Source organism: Zootoca vivipara, chromosome 2 (assembly GCF_965207765.1).
Source record: "Zootoca vivipara chromosome 2, rZooViv2.hap1.1, whole genome shotgun sequence".
NCBI classification, from domain to species: Eukaryota; Metazoa; Chordata; class Lepidosauria; order Squamata; family Lacertidae; genus Zootoca; species Zootoca vivipara.
In genome coordinates this window covers 6,876,581-6,892,567 of record NC_142584.1, presented here as the reverse complement: position 1 = coordinate 6,892,567, position 15,987 = coordinate 6,876,581, and the positions used below count along the sequence as shown (strand labels likewise).

Below are 15,987 nucleotides of genomic sequence, written 5' to 3'. Positions count from 1 at the left end.
ACGTAGTGTGTGTGACATCACATGCACTACGTGCAGGCATGTGTGTGTGACATCACACGTTTGTGTCATGGCGGCCAGTGGCAATGGCTCCTCTTTTCCACAGCCAGTGAGGCATCCTTTTCTCTGAGGAGAGGCTCAGTCTTGGAGGCAGAGAGACTCTGCCATTGTGTCCAAGCCCCTGTCCCAAAAATGGGTCCCTTGCTGGATGGCTACGGAGGGCAGAGCTGAACTGCTTCTCTCTTAGAGGCAGCGCCTGCTGGATTTTCTCATTGACTTTGTGGGTGCCCAGCCCCCACGATTATATTATTGCAGGTGCCCAAGCACCCGTAGCTCCTGGAGTTGCCTCCTATGTTTGATCCACTGCCATTTAATCCAGTTGGATGTAACAGTTTTGTCAATGGAGTCACAACTAATGGTCAGGGATGGTGGAAGTTCAAAACATATGGAGGGCGCCATGTTGATTACCCCTGTCTTGACAGGGGCTGAATATGGAACCTTGGTGTGCAAATAATGTGTTCAGCCACCGAGTGATGTCCCTAAACCATTAGAGGAGGCCTATATAAGTGGCAATCTATTTAGCCAATCAGCAATGTGGGGCAGGACCCCAGGGACTTTATAAGTCTGTTTTTGCTATTCTGCACAGCAAAACTAGGGGGGTTGTCAAGCACTTTAATATGACTAAAGGGCTTGGTGGGTTATCAGTAGTGTTCTAGTGGCAAGTTGTCCCAGCCAACTTTAGTAGCATGATGGTGATAATAATAAATTGGATTTGAACAATGTGTACAGGCTTGGGTTGAGAAGGTGGGTATTGTCCAGCTTCAACTGTTGTTCAGTCTTGCTTTGACCTTTTTATTCTAGGAAAAGCCAGAACCGGGCAGGGTGTGTGTTCTGGTGGTTGCATTAGAAAGGTCCTACAGATGAAAATCACTAGCCACATTGCGGCTGGCATATCGGATGCTTCTTGTACTACAATTGGATATCTAAAAGCATGGCAAGGAAATCCGCCTGCCATAAGTTATATAGCATTTCAACATTGTAACAGTCCATCCAGTCCACCTGGTCTTTTGGGATCCATTTCTGGATGCTTCTTCAAAAGACTTCTTCAAAAAATGCTTCAATTTTTTTTTATGTGAAGCAATTTCCAAGGGGGGGAAAGAAAGTTCATCCACCTATTTTGTTGTTGTTGTTACTCTTAATCACGATCCATGGCCTCTGTAATTTCATGGGATAAATGCAAATACCCAAGCCAGGGAGATCAAGCAAAGGATTTCCTTCTAAGCATACCTCATCACAGGGCATAGCCGGTGGATTTTCTTTTGGGCCATTTTATGAGATGTCCCCATCTTTTGTTTTACACCTATTGGGTTTTCGTTATGAAGTTTAAGAATATTTCTCAGCAAACCCACTGACAATTCGTTTCCTGTATGTATTCCATTTGTATCCCAGTATTTCTAGCAAAGCAGCCTCAGAATTTAGGATCAGACAAGCTCATTCTTCTGTATTTGTAGACCAGGCCTCATCCAAGCAACTATGGACCCCTCCAGACACCCTTTTTATTGTTCATTTTTGATTATTTGAGCTCATGATGCTTTTGGGGGGGTCATGGGTGACCCCACTTTTGATATTACTTGCTGCTGCAAATGTTCTGGAGTGGCCATATTGCTCCATTTCTAATGTGTGCATATCCCATTACTTCCTGCTGAAATCCTGTTCTGGTTTGTGGTTTTTTTTGTCTCCATTTTGTTGCACTGTAGCTCCTGCCATATAGCAGTTATGTGGTCGCATTGGCGAAGCATTGCAAGACAGACTAATTGAAGCAGAATAAATCCACCAATGATCCACTATTATTGCATCAATAATGTGTTGCAAAGCACATTGCAGCAACATACTTGTCCCAAGTTAGGGTCTGTATTAGCATATATAAGTTTAGTTACATGTTGCTGTTTTCTCAGAGAGAGAGGGGGGGGGGAGTGGAAAACACTTATGTAAGACAGAAGCCAGGTGCATGCATGCAGTTTATTTAAAATGCAGAAGAGGGTTTGGAGTTCTTGACAAGAAGCAAAGTGTAGGTAGTGATGTTACAACTGTGTAGATACAGACAGCACAAGATATTTTGAACCAGTCTTTAAATGAAAAAAGCAATGCATGCATTGAACTGTGGGTAAAACATATAAAAGTGCTTAATCGTTACTAATTTTTATTGCAAGTAGAGCTGAAACAGAATTTCACAGAACAATTCTGAAGATTTCCTGATGTATTCTTTGAATTTCATAAACAGCTTTTAGGAAGGCTGAAACGCAATTCTTGTCACCAAAACCAGAGTACTGATGCACAAGTTAACTGCAGGTAAACACACCACACACCCTCACCTTCCCCCAACCCTCAAATTTGGCTTCTAACAATTTTGGATTAATTTGACCTCTAAGCACCCACATCTATTGCAGGTCTAGTTGCAACAATACTGTAATTTATATCAAAGGGGGCGTTCTGGTATGATGCATGCAAAGCAGGGTCAACAAAAACCAACTGAGTAAAATATGCATACAGCTAAATGCCATTCCTGTGCAATGCAATTGGAAAGAGAAATGCTATTTTGCAATCTCCTATTGGACGGCGAGGTCATTGCTTCCCCTTCTGAAATGCTTTGCTGTTCTAGCAAGGAGGGGGGAATTTCTGGATCCAAATGTAGTGAGTCCTCGTTTAGCCTGTGCAAGAAAACTCAGGGGGTGAAAAGGGGGGGGGAGGAGAAACCATGGAGGGAGATTGCTTGCATAGCCAAAATAATCCCCAAAGATAGCTACCGAGCCATTGAACTCAAGCTACGGCAACCCACAAGAAATCAGAAACTTCTCTGCTAGAGATCGTATGTTGGGTAGGGCTGTTACTTTAGCACATGGCTGCCACTGGCCACAAATTGAATGATTCGTGCAGCTGTCTACAGGTGGGCTTCATTCCTTCCCAACAGCTGGTCTTCAATGGATGCATTTTCTGGATGAGGAACTGACAGATGTTACATGTACATTTCTAACACCGGGGGTGCAGTCCCCCCGAGAACCGCCATATATAGCTGATAGCATGCCTCCACCAGACCCGGTGCCATAAGCCCCTCCAGCAGCCAAGTTCTGCACTGCAACCCCGTAGCCCCCGCTCCCAGAGGAGCTAATGCCTCCGGCTCCCCCTACTGCGTGGTGAATCCCACTGTGGTGCCCACCGCCACAACTCCCTTCCGTAGAAATGCCTGAGCTGTGCCTCCCACCCCCAGAGGTCACCTCGTGCTTAGCGGTAGTAATGCTCGAAGCGTAGCCTCCGCTTCTGGAACTGAACCCTCCTGCAGCTCCTACTCCAGCGCTATGTCCAATCCCATAACCGACACCGGCCGCTCTGCCTACTGAGCCAGCTGCAGTTCGGGAGCCCATTGTGTGGACGCATCCTGCACTTCCAGAGCTGAACCCGTCCCCAACGCCGCCGTAGGCGCCAACTCCGTGTTCTACGCCTCTTCCTACAGCAGCTCCAAAGGCCATTCCAGCTCCCCCTCCAGGTGCACATTCGCCAACTGGGAAACCGCCACTCACCATAGCTGTGAAGGAAGACCAAGAAAACAAGTTCTGTCATTTTGCCGGTAGATCTACAAATCCAAACAAACAAGCAAACAACCCCCCAGTAAGCTGTTGGTATTAATATATATATATTTTTGAGGAGGTATATGTTGAATATACGTACCAACACTGACAGGGTTCCCTGCACATATCCTGTTAGGAACAGAGAAACAAAATGCATTCATTATTCTGCAACTAAAGGTGGCTTACATATGGCATTTTTGTATGGTTGCCATATCTTGAAGACGAAAAAGAAGACCTTGGTGTGTGGGGGAGTCTAACAGAGGCGCGCATGCACGCGCACACACACACATGGTCTATATGCCTTTTTTATATAAATAATTTTTATTCAATTTTCCAATCAATAAACAAAACAAAACAATATTTTTTATACAATTCATCTTAAATTCACCCAATATCTTCTTGCTCTGCCGAGCTGTGACTTCCCTCCCTCCCTTCATGCAGACTTAGCTAGACTGACTTGCAAGATCCGAGACCAAGGAGAGACAAGGTTCCAAAAAGACTGGAGTAAATTTGTGGACTATATGGAGAAAAACTGTAGAAGTTTAAAAACACTTGCAGGATTGAAATAAATCCTACGAATTGACTGAAAAAAGGACAATAAGGAACTGCAAGACAGGAGTTAATGGTCTATATGCCATTTAATGCACTCTTTACCCCCAAACAGTGGTACCTCAGGTTACAAATTTAATTCGTTCCAGAGGTCCGTTCTCAACCCGAAACCATTCTTAACCTGAGGCACGCTTTCACTAATGGGGCCTCCCGCTGCTGCAGCATCGCCGGCGCGCAATTTCCGTTCTCATCCTGGGGCAAAGTTCGTAACCTGAGGTACTATTTCTGGGTTAGTGGAGTTTGTAACCCGAAGCGTTTGTAACCCGAGGTATCACTGTATGTGCATTTTTGCTCACATTACTTGGCTGGAAAACTGCATCACAAAAGCCAGTGAAGTGCGAATTTTGCAGGATGGCTGTGATTCCGTACACACTATGTTTTGGAAAGTGGGAAATCGGCAGATTCAACTTTGAATGTGACCTGAATCAAGCTTTTCCCACATTCCTACCTATGGTCCTCCATTTGCTGTGGGTCTGCAACTTCCACCCTCCATAATCATTGCCCATGCTGCCCGAGGCAAATGGTAGCTAGAACCCAAAAACATATCCATTCAATTATATGTATATATTCGAAACGACACCCCACCTGTTCTCCTCTCCTTCCAACATTGCTTTATAAGTAGCAATCTCAATATCCAAAGCCAGCTTGGTGTTTAGTAGCTCTTGATAATCACGAAGCAGGCAAGCTAATTTATCTTTGGCCTGCTGGTAGGCTGTCTGCAGTTCAACATGCTTGCTCCGTGCATCTTTTAGGGCAATGTCACCTCGCTGCTCAGCATCACAGATAGCTGACTGCAGGCTTGCAACCTGGGAATGGGGAAAAGAATAAAAATGAATGGTTTGTTGGGAAGATACTCAAGATAAAGCTAAAAGCAGAAGGAAATGGCATCTTCGTGGCTTCTTGCAGTGCTGATCAATTAGTGCAGGGATAGGGAACCTGTGGCCCTTCAGACATTGTCGGACTCCAAATCCCTCCAGGCTCAGCCAGCATAGCCAATGGTCAGGGGTGGTGAAATCTGACAACATCAAGAAGGCCACTGTTTCCCTACCCCTGGGGTAGTAAAAGCAAACACTGGCTTTCATCTCTGCTGCTGAAACTTGTCTTTTAGGGACCTTGCCAGTGCAAAGAATAGAAAAGGGCTATGTGATTATTCTCAAGAGCTCTTCTCATCATCCTTTTCAATGGTTAGTCATGGATATGGTTGAGATGGCTTTCTGAATTCTCCTCAGCAAATATTCTTCAAATATCCCCTGAACACTCATATATCATATTATTATATATATATATATATATATATATATATATATATATATATATATATAATAAATATATAAATAAAAATTATTATTATATTTAAAAGGCATCTGAAGGCAGCCCTGTTTAGGGAAGCTTTTAATATTTAATGCTGTATTGTTTTAATATTCAATTGCGAGCCGCCCAGAGTGGCTGGGGAGACTCAGCCAGATGGGCGGGGTATAAATATTATTATTATTATTATTAGACAATCTGTAATGATGACACCCAATGATATGTGGTTTACAATCGTACCTTGGAAGTCAAACAGAATCTGTTCCGGAAGTCCATTCGACTTCCAAAACATTCGAAAACCAAAGCGCAGCTTCTGATTGGCTGCAGGAAGCTCCTGAAGCCAAACAGAAGCTGCGTAAGCCCCACTGGACGTTCGGCTTCCAAAAAAAGTTTGAAAACTGGAAGACTCACTTCTGGTTTCCAATTGTTCAAGAGCCAAAACGTTCGGCAACTAAGCCATTCGAGATCCAAGATACGACTGTATGTCTTGGAGATTTAACTTTGAGATTTGATTTCAGTCCTTGAAAATTTGCAGTACAGTGGTACCTCTACTTACGAATAACTCTACTTACGAATGTTTCTACTTACAAATGGAGCTCCGTCCGCCATCTTGGATGCGGTTTAAATAGGATTTTTTTCTACTTACGAATTTTTAGATAGGGTTGCTTCTACTTACGAATTTTTTCTCCCAATGCATTCCTATGGGATTTGACTTACAATTTTTTTCGACTTACAAATGTGCATTCGGAACGCATTAAATTCGTAAGTAGAGGTACCACTGTATCTGAATGGCTAACATGTGACGGGGTTTAAATATTTAATAGTTCATTTGCAATGGGCGTTTCAGATATAACCATCTTTGATAGTTGCCATGTGCTAGTATTTCGTAGTTGGCAGTATCTGATGCCTTATGACCAAAAGATCAAAGCCACCAAAAGATCAAAGAGTACATTGGGCATGCCTTATACCAAGTCAGACCATAGCTCCATCTAGCTCAGTAATAATCAAATGATCTAATTGTATCCTATACAGAGGCACAGCAAAATCATTCCCAGCAGAGGCAACAGGAAGGGAAGGGAAGGGAAGGGAAGGGAAGGGAAGGGAAGGCAAGGCAAGGCAAGGCAAGGCAAGGCAAGGCAAGGCAAGGCAAGGCAAGGCAAGGCAAGGCAAGGCAAGGCAAGGCAAGGCAAGGCAAGGCAAGGCAAGGCAAGGCAAGGCAAGGCAGAATGTTGCTACATCTGGGTTCTTTCTTGCAGCACACCCTCCAACCATTCTCACAGTTGGGGAACTACTATATTAGTCCTTTGTCTATGGGTAGCTTGTGATCAGCACCATTGCCGTTACAGGAAGACAAGTTCATCTGCTGAGCCAAGTGGCTAAAACAAGACTTGCTCTACCTGCTTCTTTGCATTGTCAGTATCGGTATGCAGCCTCTGGATCACTCTGTTCAGCTCTGTGATCTCATGCTGGTTGCATTTAAGCTCTTCGTTGAATTTGCCCCGATGGTTCTGCATTTCTGCAATCTAGTGCAAGGAAAACACAGTTACTCCTGGGAATCAGCACCACTGTTGCCACTTGAATAGCTGCTGGAGTGTCAAGGTAAGAAACCAGTACTTTATCTCCTATAATGCATTTGCTGAAAAAAAGGCAGATAACTGTGCACTGACTGAAACATGCACATTTTTATTTATTTATACACAATGGAGTATCCAGTTAATTACTTCCACCAGTGCAAGAATTTCTGCTTGTACAACTGAACTCCCTGCCCCTCTCCCTGCATGCCCTTGCACTCTCCCAAAATCTGATCTGGAGGCCTGGGGGAACCTCCAGAGCGGATTTAGTGTGGTGTGCAGTGGGGCACAGGGAGAGGAGATGGCGGGAAGTTCCACTGCACAGCCAAAGGTCCTTTTGCTAGAAGAGAGAGTACTTTGCTGGATACCACCCACAACTTTGATCTTTAATCCAGCAGGATGAAAATAAGTGCAGGTGTTAGCACTCAAATAAATCTGAATTGTGCACTTTGTGTACATGCTGGCAAGTCTTGAATTTGAAATGCTGGATTCTATTGGCACAGCCTGTTATTGGGAATTTATGTACAATGTGTACTATAATGATGGTTGCAGTATAACTCTTAAAGGATAATGACTTAACTTAGCCAAAACTGAGGCACAATCCAAAGTGCATTTATAAGAGAATAAGATGCACTCAATTTTAAGGGCTTTATTAGGATCACACTTTAATTCTAGGCTGCTTTATGTTACAACAGGCTTCCCCAAACTACGGCCCACGAGACTGATTTATGTGGCTCCTGGCAACCGCCGCTGCCCGCTCTTACTGGTGTGGCGCAGCACAGCTGCCCACTTCTGGGTGGCTGGAGCATTGGAAACAGCTTGTGCACATGCGCAAGCGTCATTTCCGGTGCACTTCTGGGTCAGAGGAGGCCTGTGCGCATGCACACAAGCTATTTCCGGTGCTCCAACCCAGAAGTGTGCCGGAAATAGCGTGTGTGCTGGAAATAGCGTGTGCGTTCCCCTGCCCTCCAGCCCGCCACACATTTGGCATGGCAGGCACTGGCCCAAAGCTGGGTAAGTTTGGGGACCCCTATGTTACAACTTGTGTGTGTGTGTGTGTGTGGCCAAATAGCCTCTAGTTTTGACCTAGAGCAAAGGACCACTATCTAGAGCAGGGGTCGGCAAGGCTTACCGGGCATGGGCCAGATCACTCCCGCAGAGATCCTCCGTGGGCCAGGCTGGTGTAGCACGACGCCAGAAATTGTGTCTGCGCATGTCCGCAGCACCAGAAATTGGTTCTTGCGCATGCCCAGACGCCAAAAATTGTGCCTGCGCAGAAGCGATTTCCGGCACCGTGGACATGCACAGAAGCAATTTCCGGAGCCATGGAAGAGAATCCCTGCGCTGCGCCATGCTGGTTTAGCACAGTGCACGGTTACTCGCTGAGCAGGCAGCTCAGTTCAGGGGCGGCTTGTGAGTCGGTTAAACAGCCTCCGTGGGCTGCTTCCAGCCCATGAGCCTTAGGTTGCCGACCCCTGATCTAGAGCTCTACAGTGCTACATTGTGCACATAGATCTCTAAACCATAGCTGCCAAGTTATCCCTTTTTTACAGGGATTTCCCCTTATGCTGAATAGGCAGCTATGCTCTAAACGATCTTCCACAATAGTTTCAGTTACCATCAACTCCATAATCAATTATTTTAAAAAATCAACATATGCTTCAGAGTCAATAGGTTTGCTGCAGGATGGAGAGATCATTGCTGCCGGACAATCTGCAGTCTGCTGCCCGAGTGCTGATGTTCAAGTCAAGCACTTGTGTAGCCACATTCCAAGCTGCACTCCAACATCATAATGGTTCCTTGGGCTGAAATGGCACTGTGACTGTACATTATAGTATGAATGAAAGGGCAGCTGTATTCTTGTTGCGCTAAATACTGATAATCTGCGGAGATCCCTAAATGGGGATTAATTATGGTACTCTGACTCACCTTGTTGTGGTAAAAAGCTTCAGCTTCTTGTTTGCTGGTATGAGCAATATTCTGATACCAGGCTTCTACGTTTTTAAGGATGAGGTCCATGTCCAAGTCTCGTGTGTTGTCCATTTTCAGAACCACCGAGGTGTCACCAATCTGGTTGTCGAACTGAGCCAACTCCTGCAGAACATGATATGGTCTCACTGTAAGATTGCACATGGCTAACCTTTCCTGTTTAAACATCATGCTCCCACTTTGGTCAGGCAAATGAGTTAGACTACTTACTGGGTTTTTCAAATTGCTCTTATTAAGACAAATTCTGTAAAAAAAAATGTGCTGGATCGCAATAACAACAGTTGCTTCCAAGCTGTCTTCAAAGATACATTTGTAGGGAATAACTTCTACCCAATATTAAAATTGGAAATATTTAGGCAAATGGAGACATTCCTATTGAGTATGGTGGGAATAGACTGAATTTGTAGGATCCAACCTCCATCCATCCAAATAAATATGCCCTTTTCCCTGTTTTTGTTTTCATTTCTACCATCTTATCTGCAACATGGCTCAAGCTCCGATGCATTTGGTATATAGCTCTTCACATAAACAATAGTTTCCTCTTCCCTTCAGTTGTTCCTTACAAAGCTCCAAACAGGAGATTCCACAGAGGTGAATAATGACGTGGGACTTTGTGACTCCCATTTTACAGTTAGGGAAACTGAACAGAGTCTGACATGGTGGCTTGCCTCAGGCACCTTCAGTGAGTCTATGTAGCACTTGTGGGGGATGGCCAAGCATACCTAAATCCCATTTTGTATAAGATGTCCAAGCAATAAGTTCCTATTTCTTTAGGGACAAGCTTCCCACATGGTTCATATTAAATCGTACCTCTGTAAAGACACATCTCAGGACCTCCAACTCTTGTGCCAACACATCTACTTTGGATTCTAGCTCTTCCTTGGTGAGGAATACGCTGTCAACATCCTGGAGAGAGAAGGAGAACACAAAGAAAACATGAAAGGAAGGAAGGAAGGAAGGAAGGAAGGAAGGAAGGAAGGAAGGAAGGAAGGAAGGACTGGTAGTACAGTGGTACCTCGGTTTATGAACACAATTGGTTCTGGAAGTCTGTTCATAAACTGAAGCGTTCATAAACTGAAGCGAACTTTCCCATTTAAAGTAATGGAAAGTGAATTAATCTGTTCCAGACGGTCCGCGGAGTACTTAAACTGAAGCGTTCCTAAACTGAAGCGAACTTCCCCATTGAAAGTAATGGAAAGCGGATTAATCCGTTCCAGACGGGTCCGCGGAGTACTCAACCTGAAGCGTACTTAACCCGAAGCATGGGTGTAATTGGTTCCGGAAGTCTGTTCATAAACTGAAGCGTTCATAAACTGAAGCGAACTTTCCCATTGAAAGCAATGGAAAATGAATTAATCCGTTCCAGATGGGTTCGCAGCGTTCGTAAACCGAAAATTCGTAAACCGAGGTGTTCATAAACCGAGGTTCCACTGTATTGAATTTAATAAAGCTAAAAATAATTCTGTTCTTTCTATCTTGGAATTTGCATTTTCATGATTCCAGAAAGCAGAAACATCTCCAGGCATCATTTCCTGCTGTGTGTGTACAGAGTATCTGCTTTAACTGCATAGGGGAGCCTTTGTGGGCAAAGTATCATGTGCACAGTTCCAGGTGCTCCATGGTATTTGGACAGTATGTGTGTAATTCATATTTTCCAGGCCACAACTTCTTACCTTTTTGAGCACCACAAACTCATTTTCTGCTGATGTGCGTCTATTGACTTCCTCTTCATATCTGTTTTGAGAGAGAAGGGGGAACACGTAGGGGTATGCTCTTACTATTGGAAGAATTTAACAGAAAACCTGCTTTGCAAGAACCATCAGTGGAACCAAAGAAAGGAGTGTTTACACTAAGGGTCAGCAAGGTTTATCTTGCCTGGGCCAGATCGGTCCCACGGAGATCCCTCTGTGGGCTGGATTGCGTGTGCAAATGCACACACCCGCAATTTTCAGAGTCTGCGTGTGCGCAGACGCAATTTTCTGCATTGGCGTCTGCACTGAGGCAAAAACCAAATTGGAAGTGATTTTCTTAAACAACTTTGGCAGTTCTGGAAGATTCCCCCATTGGCTGATTTTCCAGAGATTGCATGAAAGTGTTTACCACTCCAGAGTGAGAGCAATCAGTCATCCAGTTGCCTAGAATCACCCACATGACTGATATAAAGATATATTGGCCTCACTCTGAATTGGCTTCAGTTATCCACACTGATGTAATTATGCAGTCAAATCTGATAGGCTACCTAGTCCCATGAAAGAATGATGGGATCATGGGATCGAACAGGGCGGGGAAGCAGTTATCCGAAGAACGAAATAGCACTAATTGAGCAGCACAGAGGATGGAACAATGGTAGTGAACAGAAACCAGCTGAATTTTTTAAAATACATTCAGTCTTCTCAGTGTATACATTTTTTTTGTAGGCAACTGTGCTTAACATACACGTTTTTTTGCAAAACAAGCTTCCCGCATATAATGCATTTTGTGTGTTATTTTCACAAATATATGCATTTTATTCACATTTCACCCTAGTACATGCATTTTTGTACGCATTGCTTGGTTGGAGAACTGCACTGCATAATTCAGACAATTTTGAAGGATGGCTGGGTTTCCCTACATGCACTTTTCCAGAAAGTGCAAATGAGTAAGTTTGCCTTTAATTGTTCTTCCCCATCTCTAGAGATGGCTACAGATTCAAATGGCAACGTATATGAGCCCTTCAGCATCAAACAATCTTATCTTGAAAAGCAGCTATGCAGGTTAATGGGTAATATAAAATCTTAGTCATGCATAAAGCAGATGAAAAGTGGGGCTACTCTGAGTGTGACTTAGTTGGCTTTCTCCCAATGTGCAAAAGGGGAAATTGGACTAGAAACTTCCCCCCCCCAAAAAAAATGAATTAAAAATGGCTCCTCTAGTCCTGTGTGGGAAGTTAGGCAGGCTGCAAAACTTTCATCTAGTGCAGTGGTCCTCAAACCTTTTTTCTCAGGGCCACATTTTCAGAACAAAAAATTGATCACGGCCACACCAAATTTTATTGATGAGAAACACACTGGAAAACAAAACAATGCCCAGCAGTGCTTGATTTTGAAAAGATATCTATCCATATTCTGCATATATATAAACTACCAGCGGCGTAGCGAACCGCTGCAACACCCGGGGTGGCAAATTGCCATGCACCTGGGGGGGCGTTGCTACGTAATGACGCATGCGTCACTACGTAATGACACATGTGTGCTACTTAGAGGGGGATCACGCCCCCCCTGCGACTTCTAAACGGAGCCTAAACGGAGCGTCCAGGCTCCAGGTAGATAGCCGAACGGGCTTTTTACCGGGAGGCTGGAAGAGCTCGCCTTGGGAGTCGCTGGGTGGGGCACCCGACTGTCACCCCCCCATAGTGGAACCCGGGGCGGCCCGCCCCCTATGCCCCCTAGCTCCACCCCTGTATACTACACCAGGCACGTCCAACTCCCAAGAGACTGTGATCTACTCACGGTATAAGGCAACTGACCCATTGGAAACCAAAATTGTTGAGCTTTTGTTACGAACGTAAAGTTGTTGAGCTTTTTTTTGGGGGGGGGTACATTGCTGGGGGTCCACAGATCAACCGCGATTGAACAGTAGATCGTGATTGACCCGTTGGACATGCCTGTACTACACTATATTACAGTGGTGCCTCGCTAGACGAATTTAATTCGTTCCACGGGTCTTTTCTTATAACGAAAAATTTGTCTAGTGAATCCCATAGGAATGCATTGAAAAAAAATTGAATTTTTTTTTTTTTGCCCATAGGAACACATTAAGCGAGGCACCACTGTACACTGAAATGTTTAAATGCTTCTTTGATTGTCCTTGAATTTTCCCACCACACTTGCCATCGTCTCCTGCCACACCCTTTGCGAACCACTGATCTAGTGAATGCGTTTACTTACTTTGACCTGTATTCCTCTACCAGTTCCTGCATGTTCTTCTGTTCATGTTGCAGTTTCTGTCTCTCACTCAAGAGACATTCTAGCTGCTTCTTAAGTGTGGCCAGGAAATTCTCGTAATAGCCTTCAAGGTTCTTCCTTGCAGGTTGGACACATTGGTGCAGAAGCTCCCACTTGGTGGCAAGCACCTTATTCTGCTGCTCCAGGGATCGGACCTGAAAGGAACATACCATCTAGTTATACTTCCCACTCTGGTAGGTCTCCCAACAAGGCCTAATTTCTTGCTGGGCGTAACATAGCACAATTCAGAGGTGAGAACACACTTTCTTGCTCATGCTTTTTCAGCAACAATCCAAAATGAAATCTCACCCCAATGCAAATCAAATTGCAAGGCCTAAAATCTTATGGGTAGGCTATAGCTCAGTAGCTTACCGGTACTATATGTTATCCCAGTTTGGATAAATGCCTTCAACCAGGCTACTGAAAGACTTCAGTTTTCCTCTGAAAATTCTTTGGTGTATCAAATTGTGTCCCCTATGCTGCTTTATGTCTAGAAACAAACCAAACACTTTTAGAAACAAAAGTTTCATTCCTAACTATTAACTTTCAGCTGTGGCTGCATTACAGATGTGGACCTAATATTCTTGTTGTGGCCATGTTAGCTGAATACCAATAATCAGGATGGTTAAGAGGGATAAAGAACAAAATCAAACAGATAGGAATCCCACTAGATTCCTTGTACTGCTTATCAGAAAATCCTGTGTTTGAGATAATTAAATGCAGATTGTCAGACAATGGATTTCAAGAATTTAGTAGCCAAAGCAGGAATAGGGTTTGTGCAAGTTTGCGGGTGGTGCGATTCGAACAGTCAGTGGTGACTTATCTCTGCCAACCGACCGACCAAAATCAATGAAGGGGCTACATGCTACAAACGCCGCTGATCCGCACCACCCATGGTCTGAAGAGGTAACATCCTGCATTCTGTCACCTTGGTCTACCACTTCATTTTGCAGTGTGTGTGTGTGTGTGTGTTTTAAAACAAACCCTCAAAACTAAGTACAAACAAACCTTTCTTGCCAGTTAACTTATGTGTTGAACAAGATAGTCACCCACTTCCTACTGGGAATCATAGAATCATAGAATGAAATAATTGCAGAGTTGGAAGGGACCACAGGGGTCATCTAGTCCAACCCCCTGCAATGCAGGAATATTTTGCCCAATGTGGGGCTCAATCCCAAAACCATGAGCTAAAGAGTCTCAGTCTACTGACTGAGCTATGAACGAGTCGTTCAAGTTAGAAGTTGAAATTGGGCATGGGAAACCTATGGCCCTCCAGATATTGGTGGACTCAAGTTCCCATCTTCCTTGACCTTTGACATACCTTCCAACATTTATCCAATGAAAATAGGGAGGCCCCATTCCATAATGGTAAATTTACTATTTATATCCCAGCCACTCTGGGCAGCTTCCAACATATATAAAAACATAACAAAACATTAAACGTTAAATTAAAACATCCCTATACAGGATTGCCTTCAGACGGCTCGGGGGATGGATAACTCCATACCTTCAACATTTCTCCAGTGAAAATAGGGACATCCTACCACACCCTCCAACATTTCTCCAATGAAAATAGGGGCATCCTAAGGAAAATTGGGACATTCCAGGATCAAATCAGAAACCAGGACGGCATCTCTAAATCAGGGACATCACTGGAATATAGGGACACTTTGAGCATCTTCTTTGAACATGCTGTCTGGGAGTTGGAGTCCAATGGGAGTTGGAGTCCAATGACCTCTCTGTGCTAGAAGGTTCTTAAGTGCTTAATTCAGTTGGGGTGGGCACCAAAGATAAGACTTTCCCACCATTTCCAGAGGTTCTCATGGTGTTAGATATAACAGTTCTGAAACAAACCATAAGCTGATTCCCCTGATACAAAGCTCCCTGGTGCTTGTTTGAATGAAGGAACGCTCTTGTGGGTATGGAACTGGTTGTTAAGGACCCTTCTATCCATAAGTAACAAATGAATTGGAATTCAAATGTTTAGTTTTTCGGGGAACTTATTTACCATGCAGAAAATAAAGAATGCAGCATGTAATGCCTTGCAGATAAAAAGGTAAAGGGACCCCTGACCATTAGGTCCAGTCGTGACCGACTCTGGGGCTGCGCGCTCATCTTGCATTATTAGCCGAGGGAGCCGGTGTACAGCTTCCAGGTCATGTGGCCAGCATGACTAAGCCACTTCTGGTGAACCAGAGCAGCGCACGGAAATGCCGTTTACCTTCCTGCTGTAGCTGTACCAATTTATCTACTTGCACTTTGACATGCTTTCAAACTGCTAGGTTGGCAGGAGCTGGGACCGAGCAATGGGAGCTCACCCCGTCGCAGGGATTCGAACCGCCGACCTTCTGATCAGCAAGCCCTAGGCTCAGTGGTTTAACCCACAGCGCCACCTTGCAGATGGATTGTACTAAATGTATGAGAAGATTTCCAGCAAACAAGAAAAAGAAAAGGGGTGGGAGTTGTTAGATAAAAAATAATCCGAAGGATCAAGGAGAAACTAGTAGCTTTATAACCTCCCATTTCTTTTTCTCCTGTGCTGCAAATAGTCTCCTGAATCTAAGGCAACCAATCTGCAAGCCTGTGATATTAAATGCTATGCATTTATTTCCTGGATGGAATATAAGTTCTCTTAAACTACCCTGCAAGCAACTGGGTTGCAGTGATTCAGGATATCATTTTACTTGTATGCAATCCGAAGTTTCTTCCACTACCCAGAAGTCTTAGTAACTGTGTGAGTACAGAACCAAAATGAATTTTGTTGCAAGTAATTCCCGCCCCCACCCCCCAAAAAACAAGTCTTGCAACTTGCGTTCGCATTTTCACTCCACCTTCCAGTCTCGCCCAAGGGAATTTGTGTGTGTGTGTGTTTAAAAAATAATAATAACCAGTTGCCTTTCCTCTATG

At 44.2% G+C, this 15,987-nt stretch overlaps 1 protein-coding gene and 1 long non-coding RNA gene across 2 annotated transcripts in view; one reads left to right on the top strand and one right to left on the bottom strand.

Annotated features, from left to right (window-relative positions):
- Positions 1–1,984: 1,984 nt before the first annotated feature.
- LOC118077316 (keratin, type II cytoskeletal cochleal-like) overlaps positions 1,985–15,987 on the bottom strand; it is a 16,013-nt gene continuing 2,010 nt past the window's right edge. Inside the window, exons 2-9 of the mRNA XM_035100921.3 lie at positions 13,024–13,235; positions 10,771–10,831; positions 9,908–10,003; positions 9,038–9,202; positions 6,935–7,060; positions 4,815–5,035; positions 3,721–3,749; positions 1,985–3,577 (exon numbers count right to left, since the gene is read on the bottom strand). Coding sequence (XP_034956812.3) covers positions 2,973–3,577; positions 3,721–3,749; positions 4,815–5,035; positions 6,935–7,060; positions 9,038–9,202; positions 9,908–10,003; positions 10,771–10,831; positions 13,024–13,235 — 1,515 coding nt within the window. The 3' untranslated portion in view covers positions 1,985–2,972. The remainder of the gene's footprint in view (positions 3,578–3,720; positions 3,750–4,814; positions 5,036–6,934; positions 7,061–9,037; positions 9,203–9,907; positions 10,004–10,770; positions 10,832–13,023; positions 13,236–15,987) is intronic.
- Positions 6,967–15,987, top strand: part of LOC148686707 (uncharacterized) — a 27,462-nt gene continuing 18,441 nt past the window's right edge. The window contains exon 1 of the long non-coding RNA XR_015947926.1: positions 6,967–7,136. This is a non-coding gene — a long non-coding RNA (uncharacterized LOC148686707). The remainder of the gene's footprint in view (positions 7,137–15,987) is intronic.